Consider the following 27,362-nt stretch of genomic DNA (forward strand, 5'->3'; position numbering starts at 1 on the left):
AGGTGGTAACTTTACAAAAAAGTTTGAGAGGTTCTGTAGGGAATGACCACATTGTGAATGGTGACTTTCCAGTGTTTCCCTAGCTCGACCTCTCTCGTACACCTTCGTGTAGCCCTGTCTCTCCACCCTGTCCTATCAGACAAGGTTGCCTTCCCAAGCCATTCTTAGTTGTAGTGAGGAGAAAAAGCATTTATTACTCTTACATAGCTCATATCTTGAGCAAATACATGAAATTCAACATGAGACCCTTTTTAGCCATTATGAAATATTAGTGGTTCCCAGATTATAGTTAAGAACAACTACGCTAAAAATGTCTCTCTTCTAGATCATATCTATGCTTGATCCTGGAATTTAAAGCAAAGAATAGTATCCCCTCCCTTGGTCCAACCCCTAAAATGCAGTTTGAAGTTGTATTGTATGTGTGTATGTATATCACACCAGTCTCTAAACTTGCAGGTATATCAATTTGGGCTAAAAAATTTATTCAACAGGTGTCATTGCATATCCTCAGAAGAAGGTTCTGTGCAAGATACAGGAACATTTTAAAATACTGTTTTTGTTCTTAAGGAGCTTGCCACTGAGTTGTGCAAGAAGAAAATGACCCCAAGCAATGAGTAGATGAATTGAAAAGCTTCTAAAGTCAGAAATCTGAGGTTACATCTTTAATATATATGAGCAACTCAATTTTATATTTCATCTAGCAAATCCCAAGAGGACTGGAATTGGGGGTGGGGGAGATAAGAACACTTGTTAGATGATACCAACAAATGGCCCCCATTAGCATTTTCTGTGGGATAGGAGGGGAGAGAGAGTTCCAGCTTGATACTATCTAGAATTCAAAAGACAACAGGCTTGGGATCCTGTATGGGAAGAGAGCTGGCCTATTAAAGTGGCTTTCTCTTTCTCATCTAGCTTTTACATTCCTAAATGATTAATAACAGCACTCACCTTCTCATGCTCTTATGGAATATTAAGAACAAGAACAGGAGCATTAGAACCTGACATGTGTCTGATGGAAATAAACGTTTAGGTGTAGAGTTTATGTGTATACCTGCACAGGACGTCTTTGACAAAAGGTCAGAAGAAGCGAAATGTCAGGACTCATGCAGAGATTTTCAAATGTAACCCATGTCTCAGATAAGATAATCTCCCATGAAGCATCGCTCTTCCAGAGGAGGCTGCCTCCCATCCAATTACACCATGCTGCCTATTGTTGAGGAAACCTACAGGGTCGTCAATTACATACCTTCTGTCCCCAGCTAACCAGAATGACTGATCAGGACCCTGCTGCTGGGCATGAAATCTCATTGTCTTTGATGGTCTGCTTTTCCAGATTTGTTTATAAACTGGAAAAATCTACAAATTGCAGACCATCTGCACATAACACTATGCTAATGAACTCATGCATCCTGAAAATCCATTAGCTCATTACCTCTAAGTAGCTGGTTTCTTCCCACACTCCTAACTGGGATTATCCATCTAAACTAAATAAGTAGAAACCAGATGAAGAATTCTTTTCCTCTCAGGGCGTGAATGCCTCCCATGACATTCCGGAAAGTTAAGCTTCTCTGTCAAAGAGATGACCTGTTAGTATGAGGTCATTTGGATCAGTGATAAAAAAAATTGTCCTTTGGCCTCAGGTGATCACTGTATCATCCCATAATGCTAATTTGAAAATGTGAATTGCTTTTGTTAAGAGCTTAATGGGGGCTTTCCTGTGTTGACAACCTCTTATAAAATCATTTCTGAACTCAGTATTCATGCCCTTATGATACTTGTAGGATACTGTATATAAGTTCAAAAATTCTTAGGTGCTTGACATGAGAAAGCATTGAGAATGGGCCCTGATACATATGAACCGGAACATTCTAGGATGATGGGGGAAGTGGACTTACCCCGAAAGGAATTAACTTCAGTGAAGGACATTGAGCTCCTCTTTGTGATAACGCTCACAAAGGGCCAAAAAGCTGGTGTGTTGGAGTATCTAGAGAAGAGGGAGTTCACGGATATGTTTTGTTTGACCCTCACAATATATTTTGTAATGTATGAGCCATCACGTTAGAATCAAGAAATAGTGCATGAAAATACACAGCCGTGGCTTCTCAAGAAAGATGGAAGGATCTGGTTACACTAGTCACAGTAGTGTGAACCCAACTGGTGACTGCATATTTATTTGCACAAACCATGGAATCTACGTTTTTGTCATTATCAGCACCAGGTCGCCTTACATCCTGATACTGAAGCTGCATACTCCGTAAATGTGAAGACCACTGTGATACGTTAAAAGCAACAGAAATTTTAAAGCAAAAATGAGTTCACGGTCATTTTTCCTTACACAATCATTAATTTTTAAAAATACTCGTGTCTCTATCTAAAGTGGGGAAACAAAAGGAGAAAGAAAGTAACATTTTTTAAGAAAAATGAACGTGAGCTCATTCCTTCGTGGGCACGAAGAATAGCCCCTTGTCTTTAGTGTGCAAGCAACGCACGTGGATGTTTGCCCCCAGCTCCACTTCAGTAGTTTACGTTACCTCCCTGGCCCCTAGGAACATTCGAGTTTGCAACTGCTGCTGTAGGAATGCTTTTTTTCTATTGTTTATTAAACTATTCTACATTAGGAGCACTTAGCTCATCAAAAATGTTTTAACATTTCTCTAAGTGACAAAAGCATAAATCGAAGAGCAATTTGTCACTTTATAAGCCCAGAAAATACCAAACTGATTTTCTCATAAAGATCCTGCCATCCGTTAAATGGATAAACTATTAGTTTACAAATAAAAAACAGCCCCGCAGTTAGGTGTCTCCTAATGTGCCGATTGTTTATAGACATAATTGGGTTGATGGACCTGAGTCATGACAGCGTGAACACCAAGTAGACCAGAAGGTGTATGTACCTGGGATACCTCATTCATCCTGTATTGATGGTTTTCAAGCTATGATCTGGGGAGACCAGGTAGCAGACCGTTGTACGTGTTCATAGTACACATGTAGGTGGGTGGCGGTAGATTGTATGGCAGGGTCAACTTATATGATGGTACAGGTGCGCTGAACATCTCCATTGGGCATGATTGACATAGACAGGGAAGGAGGTGAATTACCTCTCCTGGAATTTTACAAACAGTGGCCCTGGGTGTGGGCCATTGCAGCTTAGGGCCCCTCATTTCTGTAACTCCAATACCCTCACTTCTGCACCTGTTGTAAGAGCTTTCCTTATTTATCTGTTTTTCACTTGGGGCTTTCTGAAAAGCTTTATTTTTATTTATTTATTTAATTTATTCATTGAAGTATAGTTGATTTATAATGTGTTAGTTTCAGGTATACAGCAAAGTGATTCAGATATATATATATATATATATATTCTTTTTTAGATTCTTTTCCCTTGTAGGTTATTACAAAATATTGAGTAGAGTTCCCTGTGCTATACAGTAGGTCCTTGTTGGTTATCTATTTTATATATATAGTAGTGTGTCTCTGTTAATCCCAAACTCCTAATTTATTGCTCTCCCACCCTTTCCCCTTTGGTAAACATAAATCTGTTTTCTGTGTCTGTAGGTCTATTTCTGCTTTGTATGTAAGTTCATTTGTATCATTTTTTACATTCCATATATAAGCGATATCATATGATACATATCGTATATATCCTATGATCACATAAGCTTTAAATTGAGGAAACAGTCTATGGTTAAATATAAATTTGAATACCACTGTGCTACATAAGTAAAGGAGTTTTTTTAAGCTAAAGTGATTTTTTCCGATTACTAAATACTTCTTCCTTGAATGTTCCACAGTTAACCACCAAGAAGAAAAACAACAGTTACCCCAAGTCTTCTTTTAAAAACCTCTGCAAACATATTGCATTTTCTTCCAACCATTTTTTAAGTGTATGTAAGTTTGTGATTTCTTTTTTTTGTTGCTTTTACAAATTTATGATAACAATGAACATAGTTTTGCATTTTGACTCTTCCATATATTATGAGCATTTTCAGTGCTTTCACTAGTGGAAATCAAGACTTTTAGTGCTATATAATATTATATTTTATTACTGAATCATTTATTTAAACAAAGGTCTGTTATTTGGCCTGTAGCTTTGGCATACTTTTTTTTTTCTTTCATTCTTTTTTGCTACAAAAAATAGTTTATTTTGTTTAAATCCTTGTTTGTAGCCCTAATAATTTCCTTTGGTAAATTCCTGGGATCACATTTACAAGAACAGAAGCCTTTTACTACCTTTAAGCCTATTAGATGGAGATAATATTAGGAAGAAAATTAAAGCAGGACACCGGGAGTGAAAGGGCATTGCTATACTAGAAAGGATTGTTAGACAAGACCTCTCTAAGGAGGAAATATTTGATTAGAGACCTGAATGAAAAGTAGGGTTGAACCGTAGGGATACTTGCAGGAAAGGCCTTCCGGGTGGAGGGATCAGCAGGTGTTAAGGTCCTGAGGTTGGAACTGGCTTTGAGTTTTCTCGAACAGGAAGGAGACCAGTAGGGCTGGAGTAGACTGTGCAGAGGTTACTTAGGGAATCTAAGGTGGGGAATTAACTCTGGGCCAGACCAAGATGGGCTTTGTTAGCCACGGTAAGGATGTGCAATTTTGTTCTTAGTGGGGTTCAAGGCTGTTGAAGGATTTGGACCCAGAAAGTGATACTACCTGATCCCTTTGTGGAGAATCGACTGTAGAGGCAGGAATGGAAGCACCAGACAGACCAGGTAGTTAAGAGGCTACTAGTGTCGTCCCAGAAAGGAGATAATCGTAGAGCAGCAATAACAGAAATGCCCCATGCTCTTTAAGTTCAGCAAAAAAAATAATAATAATAATACTATATGTATGTGTGTGTCTGTATATGCTTGTGTAACTTTAATCTTTGCTCTTTGGGTAGAAAAATGTCATTTATTGTTGTTCAATTTTTTTATTAGTGGTATAGAATATTTGATTGTTTAATTAGCATGTGTTTTCTCTGTCTTATCTTGGATGGCATTTTATCATCAACTGATACGAGAGCTTGAGTGATTCAGATCAGTATCCCTCAGATCATCATATTATTATTGTTTGTTTTTTTGCCGTATTCGGACCTCTCACTGCTGTGGCCTCTCCCGTTGCGGAGCACAGGCTCCGGATGCGCAGGCTCAGCGGCCATGGCTCACGGGCCCAGCCGCTCCGCAGCATGTGGGATCCTCCCGGACCTAGGGCACGAATCTGCGTCCCCTGCACCGGCAGGCGGACTCTCAACCACTGTGCCACCAGGGAAGCCCTATTATTGTTTTATATATCAAATTTCTGGCAAATATCTTTCTAGTTTGTTGCCCACTTAATTTTGTGTATGATGTATTTTTGTATAAGTGTTCAATTTGAAACCAGACCTCTACTTGATGATTGTGGCTTTAATTTTCTCTGGGCCAAGATTTGTTTAGGAAAGCTTTCTTTGATTTCCAGCTGCTGGGACTCCTTTTCTGTTTCCAGGGTCACTGCCCCCAGAGCTCTTTCTGGTTATTTCCTCACTAGGAATTATTTACTTATGGACCATGGCCAGACTTTCCCGACTTCCTGACCAGCTGTTTTGGGGGAAAGTATGGAAAAAGAAGATGACTTGAGGTGGAGACAGGAGAGAACGGCTTTGTAGGTGCTAGAAGTAACAAGGATAGGAAATTACAATCAGAAAGTCAGGCAATTTACACTCAGAATTTCTGGACCAGGAGGAGAGTGGAGTGGAACTAAAGCTCCTCAGACTTACTTTAAGCTGACCAATTTGTTCTTTCCAGTGACACAACAGTGATGGTGGTTTAAAAAATCCAATCCTGGGCTTCCCTGGTGGTGCAGTGGTTGTGAGTCCGCCTGCCGATGCCAGGGACACGAGTTCGTGCCCCGGTCCGGGAAGATCCCACATGCCGCAGAGCGGCTGGGTCCGTGAGCCATGGCCGCTGAGCCTGTGCATCCGGAGCCTGTGCTCCGCAACGGGAGAGGCCATAGCAGTGAGAGGCCCACGTACCGCAAAAAAAAAAAATCCAATCCTATTGGCTTTACAGTGTTTCATCCCAAATATTGGTGACAGCTCTTATTTTCTGGTGGTGATGTGCATTTAACTTCTTTGTTTCCATTTTGTCCATTAAAAGTAAGATCCATGAAAAAAGAGGCTATGCTGGTTTTGTTTATCTGACTTTACTCAACTCTCAGGACGACCTCCAATGTTCAGTAAAGGTTGGAATATTTGTCAGATGAATGAATGAGTGGTTGGAAAATATGCAGTGTTAGTGGGGAGTGAAGGATATTTTGTCATGGGCCGGTGGTCGGATGTGTTTTAAAATTGGCTCCACTGTCCTGCTTTGTTAAACAGAGCAGTGCTTTTGGGCTCTGGGTCATCACTGGTTCTTAACCCACCAGACTGGCACGTGGTGATGCCTTGAGGAGCTCCTGGGGTGGGTAGCCAGGCTTGCTTCCTTACTTCGCGGTCCTGTACCATGTTGCTTTTTCAGCTCTTCTTCATGTTTTACAGCAATTCTCAGACCTCTTTTGGCTATTTTGGCATCATTTTCTCTTCTAAAAATCGACCTCAGATCATCTAGGTTACATTTTGGATGGCTGATGACTTTTGGTATTCTATACTCTCATTAATGGGATGGTACTTGGGATAAATATTGAAGGATCGTTATAGGTTTTCTTCTGATAAATAAATCTCTTTTTTAAAAAAAATTTTTTTTTAATTTATTTTTGGTTGTTTTCAGTCTTCGTTGCTGCACTCAGGCTTTCTCTAGCTGTGGTAAGCGGGGGCTACTCTTCGTTGCGGTGTGTGGGCTTCTCATTGCAGTGGCTTCTCTTGTTGTAGAGCTTGGGCTCTAGGCGTGCGGGCTTCAGTAGTTGCGGCACGCAGGCTCAGTAGTTGTGGCTTGCGGGCTCTAGAGCGCAGGCTCAGGAGTTGTGGCGCACGGGCTTAGTTGCTCCGCAGCATGTGGGATCTTCCCAGACCAGGGCTCGAACCTGTGTCTCCTGCATTCGCAGACAGATTGTTAACCACTACACCACCAGGGAAGTCCCCAATAAATCCCTTTTTATAGAAGCCAAAAATATTTATTAGACCAAATTGCTGTCTAACAGACGTTACTTGATGATTGGCAATAAATTAGAAGTCTTTAGATACAAACATGAAACGAGCCAACTAAAGCCAACTTTCAATTATCTATGCTAGTGGTGGGCAGGGAGGGTATGGTGAAAAGAACCCAGATGCATGTGATTCCATGTGGTGTCTTTTTGTTGTAGTCATTGCCGTTGCTTTTTGTGTTGAATTACCAATTTTTTGGTTGTTTTTTTTGCGGTAAGCGGGCCTCTCACTGTTGTGGCCTCTCCCGTTGCGGAGCACAGGCTCCGGATGCGCAGGCTCAGCGGCCATGGCTCACGGGCCCAGCCGCTCCGCGGCATGTAGGATCTTCCTGGACCAGGGCACGAACCCATGTCCCCTGCATCGGCAGGCGGACTCTCAACCACTGTGCCACCAGGGAAGCCCTGAATTACCATTTTGATGTGTCTGTTAAATTCCCGTGTATAACACATACTGATAACTAGAGCTAAATGGTTATTGTCAAACAAGAGCTGCGTCTGGTGCTACCGAGATGGCATGAGAGAGTGGAGACGTTGTTTAGATGTGGTAGCAAAGGACAAAATGGGGAAGGAAGGCAGTTAGGTCTGGGAAGACTGGTCTGCTTGATGAAATAAGAGATGTAGGGATGGTGCAGCCTAGCTGTGGGGAGGATGAGAATCCAGGGAGTAGAAGGTCTCATCTGGGTCTTCCTCAGGTGTCCAAGGAAAGAGAACTTTGGACCAAGGATAGGATTAGGGTGGAGATGGAAAGAGGGAAGTAGGTTCTCTAGGAGCAAGCTAGAGAAAACAAACCAAAGATGGGACTAGCCTACGCTCAGAGGATGTGAAAAGTGAGCTCCTTTGGAAGGGAGACAGGCTTAGATGTCTGGGGTGCCTGATCCGACCTAAATGTCTGCTGAAACCCTGAAGTAGTAACATAAATGATCACCAAAGAAACATATCCCCAAAAGCAGGGAATATTGAGATCTGAGTTTCATTTATGTGCCTATGATTACCCAAATCTGTGTTACACTGGCCTTTAGACACCATCGCACCTTTGTTAAAATGTGTTTAAGTGGAAACATATTGACTTCAAACCCTGTCTGACAACATAATATCCTCTCCGCACAAATTACAAAGTCTACATATATGTGTTGATTTTTCTGAGCTCCATTTTGGGCCAGTTATTAAAATATCATCATCATCGTCGTCAGAGTTGTAACACAATGAAATATAATGAAATGACCTAATTACAGTCTTTCCTCTCTCCCACTGCATTTTTAGAAAATAGGTCAAAGTCAATAGGATATTTACGTTCTCTTCCGGCCTCCAGTTTAGTAGCTTGAGTGTTCATGTCCTGAGAATACCAAAAAGGATGGGATATGGAATAAAGATTTTTAAAAATCATTGTTGCTCCTCTGAATGTTAGGTACAGCTCTCTCCCATATGCCCTAACTGCTCATCTTCCAACTCCAGGAAAGTTCTTTTTTTTTAATGACTTATGAACATTGCTGTCTTCTGATAGGTGGAATGGCTGAAAAACGAGGAGCCCATTGACTCTGAACAAGATGAGAACATTGACACCAGGGCAGACCACAACCTCATCATCCGGCAGGCGCGGCTCTCGGACTCCGGAAATTATACATGCATGGCGGCCAACATCGTAGCCAAGAGGAGGAGCCTGTCAGCCACAGTGGTGGTTTATGGTAAGACCAACCCAAAGGCCAGGAATGGATAGAGAGGACAAAAAGCAAAGAGGTAGAGGGAGGTGCATTTCATTAAAGCTTTCAATGTTTAGAACGGAAAGGACTTTGGGGGTTATCCATTATAGCGTTCTCTCCTGCCTCACCCCTTTGACAGGTGAAGGCAGATGCCTGTTTCTCTTTCATCCAGAATTGGACTTCTGGAGATAGTCAGTGACATTTTCGATCTCTTTTCAAAATAATTTAAAAAGTTGTTTGTTTTCTTCCATTGTGTTTATATTTGAAACGAAATGAGGTGGGCAACTTCTGCTTCCCACTCTTCGCAAACCCAACATCCACCCCCCCCCATCTTCCCCAGACCTGCTGTTGGCACCTCCTCTCCTGGCATATGAAATCCACCAAAAACAAACATGACTATTTGCTGAATATCTCAGGTATTGTATAAATGAAATTCCCAGCTATTGAAGTAAAGGGACTCCCTTCCACAATAGAAGAGCCCTGGGATTTATTTTTGAAGCATTTAAAGTTAATAGAAATTCAAATGCTGACATTTTCTTCTTATACTCCGGATTTTCAAGTGCTTTAGAGATACATTGATGAGTTCTTCCTATGGTTCATCATTTCCTTGCAATGCAAATTCTCTGTATCCTCCTGTATCAGCAGAGTAGATTGAGGGGTGGAGACTAGATCAGCCCTACTGTTGCCTCACGATGGGGCAGCCGGGGAGGGTCCCCGCCAGTCTCTTGGTACTCAACTCACAACACAACTCACAAGTGGCTTGCACATAGTAGGCAATCAGTAAATACCTCTTTCCTTTTTTTCTCCCCTCCCCATTTTTCTCTCTCAGTGAATGGAGGCTGGTCTTCCTGGACAGAGTGGTCAGCCTGCAATGTTCGCTGTGGTAGAGGATGGCAGAAACGTTCCCGGACCTGCACCAACCCAGCTCCTCTCAATGGTGGAGCCTTTTGTGAGGGAATGTCAGTGCAGAAAATAACCTGCACCTCTCTTTGTCCTGGTGAGATATATGTAGATTCCCTTTTCCCTTCGGATCCACCAACATTATTGGGCTGGTATGAAGCTTTCAGTAGAACCTTCCTTTCCAAAGTTACCATCTTCCAAGTTCTTCGAGTGGAGCCTTTGTCCAAAGTGCTAATGTGGAACTCATTGTAATAGCAAGAACATGGGTGAAATACCTCTGTTTGGGGGCATAATTTTTTTCTTAATACTCAGATGACCCTAGACACTCACCATCAATAAGCCAAATGTTTTGACGTATTTTTATACTACCAGTGTTTGATTGGGCCAAGCCATTCCCTTCTCTCCTCGGGTTCTCCTATTTTGTAGCATTCATCTCTATAATAGGGATTAAGTGAGTTGTCTATGAGCACAAAACAGGTACCAAATCCTTGACCTTTTATCATCAGTCACCAATCAACTAACCTCATCAGTTTTACCTTTGTATTTATCGGCAATATAATTGGCAGAGATTGTATCACAGCAGTTTCCATTTCGAATGTGGGCTCTGCTTGCCTTCCTCTCTGAGTAGAGAGAGGTTTCATTTACCAAATATGGCTTTTATGAGTTCTTTTGCTCATCTTACTGCCTCTCACCCAATTTATACAATGAGGAGTAGCTGAGACGGAAGATGACTTTCTGAATGAAAAGCATATCCTCCCACCGAGAAATCAATTGATCCTGGGTCTCACCTGCATGATCAAACATTAGCTCCAAGGACACTGGACCAGAGACTCGTGTCTTTAAAATTGCGAGTCTAGTTCCACTCAAAGCTAAGGCCAGGCTCTCACCAGCAGCATATGCTTGGAGCTTTGTTTTGAATTTGCATTCCATATACATTTATTGAGTGCTTACTATGTGCCAGGTACTGTGCGAGATACGTGTATACATGTAATGTCGTTTAGCTCTGTGTTGTGATTTTTATGACCCCCAGTTGACAGAAATAGTGAAGTCAGGCTAAGTGCTTACTTAGGGTGCTTCACCCAGAAGTTGACAGAACCAAGATAAGGACTCAGACATTTTGCTTCAAGTTCAGTATTTGTATTTTACCCTGCTCTTGCCTAGCTACTCTAGATTAAAAATGGCAGTGTCTTCAGTAACCCACATAAGCATGGTTGGCCTTTTCCTGGGAGATAGTGGGACACTTGTCTCCAACAGCTGCCATAATCTCTAGGGTGGTTTTCTAGGAGAATTAGATTCAGTTTGTTCGTTTCTACGTACAGCAGCAATGCACGACCCAAGAAATTCTATTTGTGTAAGTCTTGGCGTCTTGGGGTTTGGCTGACCTGTTTCCGTTTAATACTGTCAGTATATATGGGTTTAAGTTTTTCTTATTGAGGGGCTTTTAGGACTTGAAGAGCATTTATTCTGCTCTCTGTTCTAAACCATGAACCCACAAGGAAGCGGTGATTACCAGTGGTTCCTGCACATAGTGTATCTGTCCATCTAAGATGCATTTGGGCATGAAAGATGGGGAAAGAATGGATAATAACATTATTAGCTAACCCAAGGGCATGGGTAATTCAAATATTTGCCCAAATTCAGTAAATTGGTCTCATCCTGAAATAGCAAGAGAATTACGCCACTGCTTTTGTTAGCCTGTCTCTTTAGGAAAGAAACCACGGAGAGAAGATAAACACATATATTATTTTGTTTTTGTGGTGGTGGTGACGGTTTAAAATCCAGCTCTAAGAACAACAGCGGCCCTGGGGTGAGTCTCCCCACAGCTGCCAGATTCATTCTAACGATGGTTCCCTCTGTTTCCCTTTGAAGTGGACGGGAGCTGGGAGGTGTGGGGAGAGTGGTCAGTCTGCAGCCCAGAGTGCGAGCATCTGCGGATCCGCGAGTGCACAGCCCCAGCCCCAAGAAATGGGGGCAAATTCTGCGAAGGCCTAAGCCAGGAATCCGAGAACTGCACAGATGGTCTCTGCATCCTAGGTAACACCTTCTGTTGTACGTCTTCCGTGTCTGTCCAGCATAGGAAAAGAGATGCCGTGACCATTAATTCGGTGAAATAAGTTCACAGAAAACAGAATCTCCCAGAGCCAAGAGAATATGGGTGAAAAGTGTCGAAAAGTAGACAAAGAGATGTTTAGTAGAGGTGGGGTCATTTTAAACATCGTTATCACTGTCAGTTCCACAAATGCTATGTTTATGATGGACGTGACCGGATATGATCTGAAGATACACGATGAAAGAAAATGAGTTAGGCCTTGGAGCTTAGCAAGTCGTTTCTCTTAGGGGCCAGCATTTTTTGGTTCGGTGAAATTCTGATACAGATCACCATATGCTTGTATTTCTGCCAGGAATTTTCCAGCACTATCAAGTGTTTCGTGGTCCTCAGGGACCATGGTTCTGGAACAAAGGGACGTGTTGTGACTGTTGCCTTACAGATGGGGGGGAAATATGGCCCTGAGGAGGTGGGTGGGTTTTGTATCAAATTGGTCTGGCAAGGCAGGAAATAGAATGCTCATTTCAGAACTCCCAAGCCTTTGCTTTATTCCCGAGATTACATTACAGCCATCTTCAAGTGACTGTCTGCCTGGTTATGAAAGTATGGGAGGGTCAAATAGAGCCACATAGAGATTGGTTTTAATTTGGTGCTGTCCTATACTAGCTTCGTGGTCTTGGGCAAGTCATTTAGCTGCTTAACTTCTCTGACTGTAAGTCCCAAAAAAGTACCTATTGTTGGTTATCGTCAAGGCTCAGTGATAAAATAATGTATTTGAATATTTCATGGAACAGAATAGGTGCTCAGTAAATATCAGTTCCTTCTCTACTTGCCCTCTCAGATGTGCTAAGGTGTATTTGATTTTTCTTAGATCCTTCAAAAACAGGAGATTCAAGGCATACCTATTCTCTAGAACCAGGTTGCCTTCTTGGAAAACATCCAGCAAAAAAGAAACAGTGTAGTTCAATAGTGTGTCATCTTTTCAGGAATATATGTCCTTTTTATTTGGGAAGATTATGGTATGAAGGAAACATCTAAGTTGCATTTTTTTTTCTGTATCAATATGACTAGCTGTGCTTGAAAGCATGCCTCTACAAACAGTCGTATTTTCAAAATAAGTCTAAATGGTTAATACATTGAAACATTGAAAGAAGCACTTTCTCATAGCCCATAGTTCCTTTGTTTGCTGGTACTACTGCTGAGTAGCCTGCGTGTGTCAGATACAATACAAGGGTCTGTAACTAAAGGGAACTTACCCACCAGTCTCAGTGATGAAAGGGCCTGCTCTCGAATAAATACATCCCGTCCCCTTCCTAAATGTAAGGAAACATTTTTTTAAAATCAGCTGTATTGATGTCTAATTTACATATGATACAGTCCACCCATTTTAACTGTGCAGTTGGATGAATTTTGACAAACATGTACGGTTGTATACACCATCACAAATAAGACGGAGAACACTTCCATTAATCCCCAAAGTCTCCTCATGTTCTTTTGCAGTCAGTCCTTTCCTCCTACCCCAACCACCTTCTACTTTGTTTCACTTGACATAATGCTTTTGACGTTCCTCCATGCTGTTACCTCTATCAGTAATTAGTTCTTTCTTATTCTTAAGTAGTACTCCATTTGATGGATCTACCACAATTTGTTTATCCTTTCATGAGCTGACGGACATAGGGTTGTTACCATTTGGGGGCTACCATGAACAAAGCTTCTATGAACCCTTGTGTACAGATCTTTGTGTGGACGTGTATTTTCGTTTCTTTTGGGTAAATACCTAGAAGTGGGATCGGTGGGTCATATCATAATTAGATATTTAACTTTATAAGAAACTTTCCACAGTCGCTGTAATCATTTAAATTTTTACCACTAAGACGTAACTGTGCTAATTGTTCCACATCTTTGCCAACACTTGGTATTGGTCTTTTTAAAGTAACTCATTCTAATGAGTAAGTAGATTTGTGATTTTAATTTGCATTTCTGTAATGGCTAACGATATTGAGCAAATTTTCATTTGTTTATTGGTCATTCATCTATGTTTTTTGATGAAGTGTCTATTCCAGTCTTTTCAAATGTAAGGAAACAACACAAATTCATTAGCAAGAAGTTTAAGGAAATGTGTCTCTGGCCACCCTTGACTACCACCAGATTTATCTGAAATATACCTTTAAGGTATGACTGTTTTTAACATGTTTGTAAACATATTTTTCCATTGATTAGGACTGTAGTTAGGACTCTAATCTCATATATCTTCTAAAAAGCTGTCGACAGTATAACTATGTGGCTACTGATTATAGTTTAGATGATCATTAGACACTTTTGAAATATTAGAAATAAGAAAGTACTGGTTGAATTTTAGATGACCATATAATAACCTTTCCTAACAACCAGCAACTGAGCTTGAGCTTGGGGAAAATTCTATGAATGTCAAGCTTCAGCCTTGGTTGACTGACACTTAGAGTTACTGATTGAAGACAGACAATGGTTAGCTCCTAATGTGAGAAAGAATTGTTATCAAATATGTAAATATTATTCATTTGCACTTGTAGTGCAATAGATAGTTATTTTTTAGTTGAGTAAGAGTTATGTTTAGGGCTAAAAGGAATTACCAGCACTAAGAGGATAGTGACCAGTCTAGATCCCAATTTTAAAATCTGAGATATTGTATTCATCAGGGTTCTCCAGAGAAACAGAGCCAATAGGATACGTATGTAAGATACAGGCTATAAACATACGCACATACATACATACATATGTAAAGAGATTTATTATGAGAAATTGGTTCATGTTATTATAGAGGCTGGCAAGTCCAGAATCTGCAGAACCAATGTCCCAGTTCAAGTCCAAAGGCTGGCAGGCTGCTATAGAGCCAGGAAGAGCCAATGGCCCAGTTCAGAGGCTTTCAGGCAGAAGTCTCTCGTACTTGGGAAGGATCAGGACTTCAGCTGATTAGATGTGACCCACCCACATTATAGAGGGCAATCTGCTTTTCTCAGCCTGTCCATTTCAGCGTTGGTCTCATCTGAAACCACCCTCACAGACTAATGTCTGACCAAATATTTGGGCACCTCATGGCCCAGTTGTGTTGGCACATAAAATTCACCATCATAAACGCATATGTACTTGGGAAGTCCCAAAGCATATTTGTTTCCTTGGAGCCAGTCAAGCCGAGGTTCAGGAAATTGCTTTAATTACTGAATGAAACCCTTCTTTGGACATTGCCATGTGTGGTTTTAGTCTCACATGTGCAGTGTAGTGGATATGCTGTTTACATTTTCCAACAGTGGAAATCAAACGGGTAGGGAAACAGTGAGGTTTAGACTATGTTCAGCACTGAAGGTTGAGAGCTCTGTTAAATCCCCTCCTGAGTTTAAAATGCTGTGTAAGCCTTTCCTTTCTGTTCAATCTATTCGTTCCCCTATTCCCTTTCCTACTTAAGCATGAGTTTTTCTAGCATTCTTTGCCTCTGTAATATGCATATTAAGATGTCTGTCAGACATGATCAGAGACTCTTGATGGCTACAATGACTAAGCTTCGTGATGGAAAAAGAGTGAAGCCTGTGAAATCATAGAGGTGAATGAGATGTATTTACACATCAGTGGGAAAGGGGTATGTATGTATTCTGCCCTTTTAGACAGAGAGTGGCTACTCATGTCAACAAAAATGAATAGCATTTTACTATCTCTGCGGGAATCAATGAACAGCAGTCTAGTTAGATGATGCCAACATCACTCTATGCTTCTAGCTGGTACCTCGCCAGGGTGCTCTTGGTGAAACTAGCTGTGCTCTCAGGATAGAGATCCAGTGAAGGTTTGGTTTGATTAAAATAGCATTTGGCAACAGCTCTATGGAGCAGTCGCTTCCTGAAAGATCTAGGTCATGTTCCAATTTGGGGATTTCCTTCTTTTAAATTTTCTTCCCTTTATGCCAGATACGACCCTAAAGCAAGTCCTCAATTCCCAACTTCTCTTGGCAGTTACACAATGACATTGCTTGGCTGTTGGATGACCTACAATTCTTTGCTTTTATTTAGCTCTCAACAAAGCATCTGGATTCCTTTTTTTGTCCCTGAGGGCTGCATTCCTCCTAGAGATGGAGCTGCCAGCTCTGAGTGATCACTTTAATATTGGGGTATGGTTGTTGCTAGGTCGGTTGTGACTGTAGCACAGGACCTTAGTGTTATGCTATCCCAGATGGCCACACCTAAATGCCCTCAACAAGGAAAGAAATGCCCCAAGACCGGGGAGTGTAGGATTGAGCAGTTGGTACCAATAGCAGTGAGTCCGAGGTTCCAAATGACAAGCATAAACTAAACATCCAGGGCCTTTACGCTAGAACAGTTCTTTTCGAGGAAGATAATTACATGGGATGACCGTCGAGAGACAAGAACTCGTGGATCCATGTTTTTTAAGCCTTAACATCAAAATCAGGTAGTTTTCTGACCGCTGTCCTTCCTACTTGCTGAACTTAGCTGCTTCTGTGCCGGAGGATCACAGAAATGTCCATGTAAATGACATGTACGTTCCTCATTGGCAGGAACAGAAGGGTGAAAAGTGGGGTGTTTAGTTTGAGTCTGAGAAGTAAGGGGAGCCTGCTCCCTCTCCTTTTTATTCCAGCAGATGAAAAACTAAGGGCTTTGGCTTCAGAGGACTGAGTGAATCTGCTTCAGAGGGGATTAGTGCCCAGATGTGCAGTGAGAACGAAGCCAGAGAAATGTCACAGGGACGCAAAAGAGAGAGGAAATCTTCAAGGCTGAGCTACCTGATAGCTAATCAGTCCTTCTTGTCAGGATGTGAGATAGGTCATTTCAACATTGACAGTTCAGAAATGGAAAGATCAGTTACATCGTGCTTTGTTTTCATTTCTCCTGCGTTACACTGATAAGAAAAGTTGGAGGTGACAGTTTGGAAACCCCATCAAGGATAAAGATGTCTATACAATAGCAGGTTCAAATAAACATCCCCAAGCTACATCTCATAATCTAACCACATTGTCTGTTGAACTATCTACTTAAGTGACCTAAAGGAAGCACCTGAAAAGGTGAGCCTGTAATCACATCAGAGTACAGGTTGCCTTGGAAGCATTTTCTCATTGTTATCCATTACAGTAATTACCTGGGTCCCTTCCCTGTATTTCTTTAGGGCACTGAATAAGAGAATATTCACTCCAGAGTTAGCTAAGTGCATCCGAAACAACTCTTACTTTTTGCTAGTGGTTTACAGAATATCCGTTTCATATATAAGATTATAACAGATGGATGTCATTTCTTTTCTAAAAAATAACTTAGTTTCATGACCTTTTCTATTGTTTGTTTGTTTGTTTCCTACTGCTTGTTAATTCTCCCAAGTAGTTTTAATGTTAAAAACCCATTTCCATTCCATTTGTAGTACATAGTAGGTATTCCTTTTTCCATGAAGATTTTCCCTAGAAATACCCAATAGCTGCCTTTCTGCATAACAAACAATTGATTAATTCAGAGTTGCCTTTATGTAGACAGCATAGAAAATGTGGATATAATATTGCAGACCCACAGGAGTGATAAGAATGTAGATTTGGACATATGTGGTGTCATTAGCAACTTAGCCACAATCTCTCTCCCATGCCCCAATAATACTTTCCCGTTATGAGACCCAATAAGAAGACCAGTGAATAACACGCTTTAACGAGACAGAGTGAAGTGGCTCATAACAGAAGTTTCCGTTGTGCTTAATTAAAAAAGAAAATAGAGATAGCTCAATACTCATATGTCTTAGTGAAAGCATTTTTTTTAAATTCTACAAGGCTAAAACTTTTACTTTTGTGCCTTGTGGTAAGAGGATTTGAACTCTAGTGCCACAGCCTGTGTGGAATTGAGCATAAAAAGGAAAAAGAATGAGCCATATACAGCAAATTACCGTAAAATGTCTCCGCTTTGTCATCCACCCTCTGTGGACTTTTCTGCATTTATGCCTTGTTAACAAGAAGATAAAGACAGCTGATTGTCTTTTTGAGCATCATCCCCCTTCCAAGTAAGGACTGACCTTCATCCATTGGCCCATTGATGATTGATATGTATTTAGTAAACCACTAAAAATCTGTGGCCTCAGGCATAGAAAATAAATTTATGGTTACCAAAGAGGAAAGTGGGGTGGGGGATAAGTGAGGAGTTTGGGATTAACATACACACACTACTGTATATAAAATAGGTAAATAACAAGGGCTTACTGAACAGCACAGAGAACTATACTCAATATTTTGTAATAATTTAAAAGGGAAAAGAATCTGAAAAAGAATATATATATATATAACTGAATCAGTTTGCTGTACACCTGAAACTAACACAACATTGTAAACCAACTATACTTCAATTTTAAAAAAATCTGTGGCCTTTCTTTTCAACCAGCTCTGAAACAAGGACTTAAGATGCCTTTTTTTTTTTTTGCGGTACACGGGCTTCTCACTGTTGTGGTCTCTCCCGTTGCGGAGCACAGGCTCCGGACGCGCAGGCCCAGCGGCCATGGCCCACGGGCCGAGCCGCTCCGCAGCATGTGGGATCCTCCCGGACCGGGGCACAACTCCGCATCCCCTGCATCGGCAGGCGGACTCTCAACCACTGCGCCACCAGGGAAGCCCTAAGATGCCTTTTGTGATGCAGGAAATTTTCCCTCTGTCATCATCATCTCTTTATTTCTTCCCAGACGTGTGCCACATGTACGTAGTCATGACAGGGTTAACCTACATAAAAATTTCCTTCTCAGCTAATAGAAACCAATGCAATTATTCTGTTTCTTTCTTCTTCTTTTTCCTATTCCTATCAACTCCCCCTGACCCACCACCACCATATTTCCATATGAACGTTTACACTGGGCTTACGTTCTTTTGGTGGAATTGGACAGGAAGTGCTGTCATACTCCAGAAACGTGTCTGGAAGATTGTTTATCTCTGAGGCATCTTGTTAACTTTGTTCATTTTATGAGAGGAATTGAAATAAAACACCTCTCCTGTAAATAGGAAGGACTTTAACATCAAATTTGGGCAGCTGGAGAACAGGATACATAACTCCATATCACATTACTTAGAGAGGGTACACACGGTACGCACATCACATTAGAGAGAGAGGAAGAAGACTAAAACAAAACCAAACAAAACAGAACAACCCCAAGAAAACCAGATAGACAAATAAGAACAGATCCCCGTGACAGTGTAAACTGGAAACAGAAAACCCAGTAGAAAGCTTAAAAACATTTCTTAAGGACGGGAAATTTTAGCCACAGGGCCAGATAGTTGATGGGAATACAAATTCATTACAAAGAAAAGAGAAATATTTTGTAGATGGCATCCCCATCTACATAGGGAAGGCACTGGCTCCTAACTGGGGATCGCGAGAAGGTACAGAGGTTGAGTTTCCATGAGGGCTGGCCCAGGGTGGGCCTGGGTTGAGCTGGCATTGAGAGCAAAGGCTGAATGGCCTTCCAGCGTCCTCTGTGATTCTGAGTTGAGATGTTATTCTCCTTCTGAAAAATTAGAAATGGACATGAACCTAGAATTGAGAGAAATGAATGAGCTGAGCCTATAGGATTTGAACATTTATCCTATAGGTAACAGGTTGAAGAATCCGGGCTCTGGCGTCAGATTGCTTGAGTTTGAATTTCGGTTGCAATGCTATGAGCAAATTTCTTCATTTCTCTAAGCCTAAATTTATTCCTCTATAAAAGAAAAGTTATAATAGTGTCTATTACAAAGGGTTCGTTTTGAGGAGGAAATGACCTAAACCATGCAAAGCATTTGACATCTGTAGTAAGCACTCCATTTGTGTAAATAATAATAATAATGTGTGTGTCTTCTAGTAAAGGGATTCCTGTGGCAGAAGAAGTGTGTTTTCCATGTCTTGTGGAAGAGTTGACAAGTGACACTTTAGATATTTTGTTAAAACATTTCCTAATAGTGTCTAATGAAATAAAATGTGCTTCACATTAAAATCTATGGGACACAAATTGTGTTCTTGTATGAACCAGTTCTGAGGGGTAATTTGAGATATACCGTTAGTTGGAGGAACACGGTTTACAAGGACCCTAACAACTCATGAGGATTCTTCAACTTGGTGTCAGACCAAAGTGTCAATATCCTTTCCCAGAAACGTCTGAGAAGTAGCTGAGAGAACAGCTCTTGATTTTCCAGTCTTCCTTTGCAGGGGGGATTTAGTTATGAGGAGGAGACAGACCAGGTGATCTCTGAGGTCCCAACAAGTCCTAAAATTCTATGATTGTAACAACTAATTAAAAATAACTCAAGGGGAAGGCCCAGGAGAGAAGCCTGGATGGTCCCCAAGTGAGAAAATCATTCTTCATTATACTGAGAGCTTCCCTCGTGTTATGAAATACACATGTTCTAACAATTGTGTTAGAAAATAAATTTTCATAAAGCAAATTCTAATTTGTCAACACACATTTAAAGATCCTTTCTCACTGGTGGGGGGAAAATCCCCACACGCACTACTAGACCATACACAATCTCCACATCCCAGGGTTATCGTCCTGGTGCCAGCTCTTCTGGATCAATGATATCTGTTACATGTCAACACTTCCATCAGTCGACATTCCCACATCCCCAAATTAGCGATTTGGGCATTATTTTTTGTATTTTTAAAAGCTATCTAATAGATTTGGTCAGTAACTAATGATATCCAGAGTCAGGAAGTTTCCAAAATTTAGGCTTTCTGTCCTATAAAACAGACTCTCCCCATTTCAGCAGTTCTGTGTATTCCAGATCCTACCTCTGTGGTCTGTTTAATCAGGACTCCACAAAACCCTGGGTAAGAAATATGAGTCTGGATTAGAGAAAGATTTAATGTCTGAGATCATAGAGTGGACCAGCCATAAAAGAAACGGCAAGAACCCAGCCAGGGAAGTGATTTAAAACAGAGTAATCTACTCCGGTAAAGGATTCAGTGCTCTCTGGGGTGTGCTGAACAAAGTGAATTAATAGAGGCGGAGGAAACGTCTTTGTTTTGATTCTATATTTTCTCCTTAACGTTACAAATTAAATACGTGTGTGTCTTCAAGAGCACTGAGACATGTGATCCAGAAAGCGAAGAGGATGTGAACATCACCAGCATGTGGCCTTGTCCTTTTTCCAGAGAAGTGTCAGCATCCTCCTAAAAGCCCCGGCCTTGCATACATGTGTTTGGGAGAGGACAACGTTAGTGTGCAGTGGAATAGAAAATTGCCGTGATCGTTTAAAAAGAGATCATGGGGTAGGGAAAAGGGCTCTGCACCGGGAGTAAGGAGTCCTAGGTCTTAGTTCAGTTGTTTTGTTACTAGCGTGTGACCTTGACAGATCTCTCACCATCCCTTGCCTTCTGTCCATAACTATCAAACGGGGGCGGGGGGGGCGGGGAAGCGGGATACGGGGTGCTGGGTCATCTCTAAGCTTCATCTCAGTATAAAAACTTGAAGTCATCATGATTTTACAGATACTTGTCTTTTAGCCAGCTTTGAGGAGATATTCTGGTTCAGTCACACCTAAAATTCACCGTTTGGATGATGAATATGCAGGGTGATAGGGGGACATCTTTTAGATCTGAAACAAAGGTAACCCCCTCCCCTACCCAGCAAAGCCGGTTGCCAGCCACCCCTAAGAACTGAGTCATCAAAGCAGGCCTCTAGCATCTGCTCCATTCCCTTCATTGAGAAGCTACAATGTCCTAGGAATTCATACGGAAATTAGGAAATTTAGGGACCCTGACTTTGTAATGATCGTGATTGAAAGTACATACAAGGCTGAGTAGCACTCATCTGTTCAACAAATATTTATTGAGTACCTACCATATTCCACTTACTGTTCCAGGCACCGAGAATAGATGAAAAACACAGATATAGACTCTACATGCCTGAGGCCTGAGGAAGCTTAGACTAAAACTACAAGTCAAAGATTCACAATTCACAGTTTCTTTTTCAGCATTTTTTTTTTTTTTTTTTGGTAAGACAGGACTGATGGCCTGTGTATATCAGTTGCTAAGTATTTCTTTAGCAGTCAGTGAATAGTCATCGTAACACCCTCCCCAGTCTCACCACCCCCACCCCCAATCCATTTCCTACCCACACCTCCCTGTGACCCAGCAACTAAAGGGACCGCCCTGGACACAGCAGAAAGTCACCATGACCCTATGTCAGGGCTGGTGCTCACACTGACAGGATGCTTCTGTTTTTAAATAATTTGAATATCACTCCTCTCTTAAGGTAAGGAAAGTGATCGTGATGACGTTTATCAATAGATTATTCCCTTAAGCTTGAATTATAGACCCTGAACATTTATGGTTAGTTTTGAGTGAGTGTGTATGTCTGTATACACATACATATATTTTCCTGTTGTGGATAGAAGGGAGGGAATCCAAGCAAAACAATTTACAGCATAGAAGAATCTTAATATGCATCTTCCCTCGGAGCAGAATTAGAAACAGTGCATTTTATCACTTTGAGGCCAATTGCTGATAAGAAAGTCTTTGCAGACAGATGCTTAAACATCTTTGCTGTAACCCCAAAGCATACTGTACCCTGTATATCCATCATAAAAACAAACTAACCCACAGTGAATCGGTGGGAATGGACAAAGGTGGTAAGAAATCTAGACATTGAAATGATTTAGTTCAAAAATGAAATATGCAAATGCCCCTTGGGAGTATGGTCATTGTGGATACTTATTCATCTGAGTTTAGGAAATACAAAAGACATTCCTATAAGAGACGTCAAATTTGAAAGAAGGAAGAGGGAAGACGACATCATCTCATGCACACAAATTGTGTGATCAGGCTGAGGGGCCATTGTGGAAGGTCTTTGTCATCATAAGTCATATCCATGAGCTGTCTCTTGTAGTACCCATCTGATTTCCCCTAATTAATACGATGGGATCTTGAACAGTTCTTTGGTAGAACATATTAATACAGCTGATCTTCATTTACTGATGTACATCTCAGATCTTACGGGTTTTTATTCAGGTGGAGGGTTTTGCCATTCAGTCCTGGAATTTCTCTAATTACCCAGATATCTCTGAGGAAACCAGTGATTCCTCTAACAGACGTAACCAACTGGAAAACCCTGGGAGGAATCTCTCAAAACCTCCTGTTCTCTGTACTTGTCCTGCATGGATGGATGTGCTCAGAGTGCATTTTTTAAATTTTTATTTTATGTTGGAGCATAGTTGATTAACAATGTTGTGTTAGTTTCAGGTGTACAGCAAAGTGATTCAGTTATACATGTATCTATTCTTTTTCAAATTCTTTTCCCATGGGGAGGGGTAAATTGGGAGTGTGGGATTGACATATACACACCACCATATTTAAAATGGGTAGCCAACGAGAACCTACTGTAGAGCACAGGAAACTCTGCTCAGTGCATTTTAAAAGGGGCAGTAGATCTTACGATGGTCTATACAGGCTGGGAAGTGGGGAGAGGAAGCAAGAATTGAATTAACTCAGTAACTTGGGGTAAATACGGTCTCTGAAGAGTCATTTCTGAGCAGGATCTTTAAATTTAAAAAAAAAAAAAAAAACCCGAAAGAAAAACGCAATGCAGAAATTAACAACTGAAAAGAGTGAAAAAACGAGAGATGCGCTGTGTTTTCCATCGCCGGAAGAATTTCATGGTTTTTACAAGAGCTGGTGGTTGTGTTCCTGCATGTCCTACAGCCGTAGTGAGCTCTCACCAACCACAGGAGAACAGAATAGAATCCCTGCTTGTCATCTTCAGTGTCTGCCTGACACGTTCAATCACGGTGGTGTTGCCAGTGAAAGCAGACCTCGTGTTTATCTAATTATCTGCTAGTGCTAATACAGAGCAGGTCCACCAGATCCTGGGATTTCCTGCAGCTTTGGAGAGCGTTCAGAGGGCTTCTTAATTATTTCTGGTTATGGGAGAAGAGGGAAAGCATGAGTAAATGAAACACACTGATAATCAATAACTTCAACTTTTTTTCTCCCAATCAGTAAATAATCAAGCAAATAGCTTTTAATTTCACTTCTCCTGCTACTTTTTTTCTTGCCATGATCCTCTGTTGCAGTGCCAATTATTTGTGAGCTCATCATTTAAATATGATTTTCATGTTAGCAGCCCATAACTAGTGGTGATGACAAAAGTATAAAATCAATCAGATGAACACTTACAAAGTAATATATTTTGAAAGAAATTGCATAGTATTTTAGCGAGTATAAGTAAGATAAACTGTCTAGAGAAGGGAGAGATTTCTTCCAACAGAGTAGTAATTGCCAAAGATTTCATGAGGGAATCAGAAATTGATCTAGGCATTGGAGAGAGGACATTTTTATATAGGAGGCTTGGAGGGAGGAGGGTGTCCTTGGAGAGGAAACAGCTTGGGCAAAAGCACTGAGAGTTCATGGATTGATCGGACTAGAATATGGATTTTTGCTGAGGTGCAGCGGAAACTGAGTCACATTTGATGTGGTGGGACCAGTTAATAGAAGACCATAAGGGTAGACAGAGAAATTGGCCATGACGTGGAGGCTGTGGAATCATGGTAGATTCCTACGTAATGATGCTAGAGCATTCTTCCAGCAAACAAGGAACTAGCCAGAGAGAATGGGCAGAGAAGACTGAATCTGCCACACAGTTCAGAATCAGCTCCTAAATAATTTGTGATTACAAAGACTGTGGAGGGTAAATAAAACATATTCAAGACATATCTTTTGGGGGGAGGTGAAAAAGGTTCCAAAGCATATGATCTATGAAGAAGGAAATAATGAAAATGGTCTTTGGAGATGAAAACATGGGACGTGTCTGGTTTAGTGAAAAGAAGGGCGATCGTGAACTCTAATGACGTGTGTCAACTGCTGCCCGGCAGGAGAGAGCTGTTCCGGCTACTGTCCTGGTGGGCATTTAGTCCACACGGAGTGGCTTGATGCCTGGGTCTCAAGAAACGTATATTTGTGGCATCCAAAACCCATAGAAGCCGATTTCAAATAATCGCAAGGCACGGGTTTTGAGGGCAGCCCCTTGCCCAGTCTGTGGGTTGGAGATTGAATCCATCCATCCACATGTGTCATCTTGCAACGTTTCTGTACTGTAGTTGTCAGCTCGTTCGCCTTACACATGTGTCATCTCTCCTTATTCTGGCTCACTCAGATCCGTGGGATGTGGGCTGCATGCAGCTGGCCACAGTTTTTCCCTGGCAGAGAAAGGATAAGGCTGGATGAGGGTGGGTGGGAAGGTAGGAATGCAGCCATAAATAGCTTCTAAGAACAATGGAAATGCTTTGGGAGCATGCCATATAAAAAGGAAGCCAAAATTTAAAGAAAGGTGGAAAAGAAATGAATCACCACCAAAAATAAAAACGTAGGTTGTGGGCTTCCCTGGTGGCGCAGTGGTTGAGAGTCCGCCTGCCGATGCAGGGGACACGGGTTCGTGCCCTGGTCCGGGAAGATCCCACATGCCGCGGAGCGGCTGGGCCCGTGAGCCATGGCCGCTGAGCCTGCGCGTCCGGAGCCTGTGCTCCACAAGGGGAGAGGCCACAACAGTGAGAGGCCCGCGTACCGCAAAAAAAAAAAAAAAAAAAAAGGTAGATTGTCCTCTCTCTCCCTCTCCCTCCCTCCCTCCCTCTCTCTCTCTCTCTCTGCCTCTGTCTCTCTCTCTCTCCCCCCCTTCTCTTCCCTTGCCTCATATATAAGCATATATACCTCTATGCACACACTCACCACACGCACGGCAGACACAAAGCAATATTTGCAATACAGCACTGAGACAAAAGCAGATTGCCGAATAGTATATAAAAGACAATTCCATGTTTTTGTAGGTAAAAATGATCAATTACTGTCAATTTCATGTAGTTTCCTGCTAATATGTGTGTAAGCATATATGTGTGCACGTAACCTTATATGTATATAAAATCACAGAGGAAAAAAGCCTAGACTTGTATATATAACAACATAATAGTGGTTATCTCTTGGTGGTGGAATTATGGGGGGTGGTTTGCACTTATCTGTATTTTTTTGATATGGTAAGTGTAAATAATAAAAATGATTTTTTAAAGAAACACAATTTAAAACACTATTAAAAACAAAATTTAAAAAACACTTGCACATCTTTAGCCTGTAAATACACAAAATCACTATAGGACTGAGTTATAATTACCATCAATTTCTATTTACCCAGAAGGTACCTCTTGGTGTATAAGTTAGACCCTGCGAAAACTTGTGATTTTCCCAAACTACAGCTCAGCCGCCACTGGCTCAGAATTACATTTCTCTTCCTGCAAGAGAAAATGGGCCCTTCTATACACTCCAGCTACCCCAAAGCCTCTTGGGAGGCAGAGAGGAACTGGAGTTGAGTACACAGAACCCAGATTTGTTGCCAGGAAGTGGCGGTGCCCTCAGTAATCACAAAAACACAAACCCCTATTAGGCGTTCTTGGACAGGGACCTAAGCATGGGTATTTTTTTTTAAAAAAAAAGCTCCCCAGGTCATTTGAATATGCAGCCCATGTGAAGAACCATGGCCCTAATGGATTAATTTACTAAGGGGCCATTTGAACATGGCCTTGGAGAGAGGTAAAAGTAAAACAGAGAGGATTTGGTTGACCAAGGCCAGTGACTGCATGGCCCTGAGCCTTGTGAGAAAATGATTATGCAAACAGAATAAAAGAACGTGAACTGTGGGTGGGCCATTCTTGCAAAACATAGCGAGGTTGGTGGTAGCCCTCTCTTGAGCTCACGGTAGAACAATCTCTAATCAGACATTTCAAGCTGGGCAAAATGGTCTATGAGAGCAGCTTGCTGACAAGATACTGCTTTTCACAAAGTACAGCAGAACCCAATGTTGATGCCGATGCCAGGGGACTAAAGCTCTTGGGCACCAGAGACTTCCAGCCTTTTCCGTGAGACGATGCAGGTTAACACACGTGCTGGATCTCAGCATAACACACGCGATGGTAGAGGAGCGGCCCTTTGAATAATTTTGACTCTGCTTTCAGAATTCATTTCAGGTGGATTTCTGTGGAATGTCTTTGGTAGTTACTCTAAAGATTTATAGGCGTGAAAGCAGGGTAGCACAGGGGTCTTCTTTACATGGCAGGAAAGGGAAGTTTCGACTTGCCCTTGGTGTCAGCAAGCAGAGGACGGGATTAGGCACATGTTTCTTAACTCCCGTTCAAGGACCCCTGAAATTCCCTAGAATTTCCGATTTGGAGCTGTGCCTTGTCTCCACGCAGTAGCACGTGAGTCACTGTTGTCCTCTGAACAAGTATGATGATCATATTCATAACATGTTCAAGTTTTTATTCATCAGCTGCTATGTATTGATGGCTGAACATGTGCTAGCCTGAGGCTGCATGACTTCATGGTTATCATGTTTAACCCCCCGGGACCAAGCTTCAAGGCCATTTTTATTCCCATTTTACTGTGGGGAACACTGAGGTCACAGAGATAGATGAAGACGATCCAAGATTTAAATCCATTTCTGATCCTGAGAGTCTGCACTAATCTGTGTCAGTAATGACGACGCCGGAGCTGGGTGTCATCAGGTCAGAGCGGAGGATGCTCTCTTCTGCTGCTCTGTGCCTCCATGTGGCCCCCGCCCTCTATCTGGGGACTTTAGCCCTGGGATTTTCAGCTCCGTTCACTCTGTCTTTTTTTCAGAGC

The 27,362-nt window shown here is 41.6% G+C and overlaps 1 protein-coding gene across 7 annotated transcripts in view; it reads left to right on the forward strand.

Moving 5' to 3' along the window:
* UNC5D (unc-5 netrin receptor D) overlaps window positions 1-27,362 on the forward strand; it is a 682,528-nt gene that overhangs the window by 479,300 nt on the left and 175,866 nt on the right. For all 7 annotated transcript variants that reach the window (XM_060291598.1, XM_060291597.1, XM_030833039.2 and 4 more), the window contains exons 5-7: window positions 8,597-8,777; window positions 9,622-9,789; window positions 11,562-11,726. In XM_060291598.1, the coding sequence (XP_060147581.1) occupies window positions 8,597-8,777; window positions 9,622-9,789; window positions 11,562-11,726 (514 nt within the window). The remainder of the gene's footprint in view (window positions 1-8,596; window positions 8,778-9,621; window positions 9,790-11,561; window positions 11,727-27,362) is intronic.

Source organism: Globicephala melas, chromosome 21 (assembly GCF_963455315.2).
Source record: "Globicephala melas chromosome 21, mGloMel1.2, whole genome shotgun sequence".
NCBI lineage: Eukaryota > Metazoa > Chordata > Mammalia > Artiodactyla > Delphinidae > Globicephala > Globicephala melas.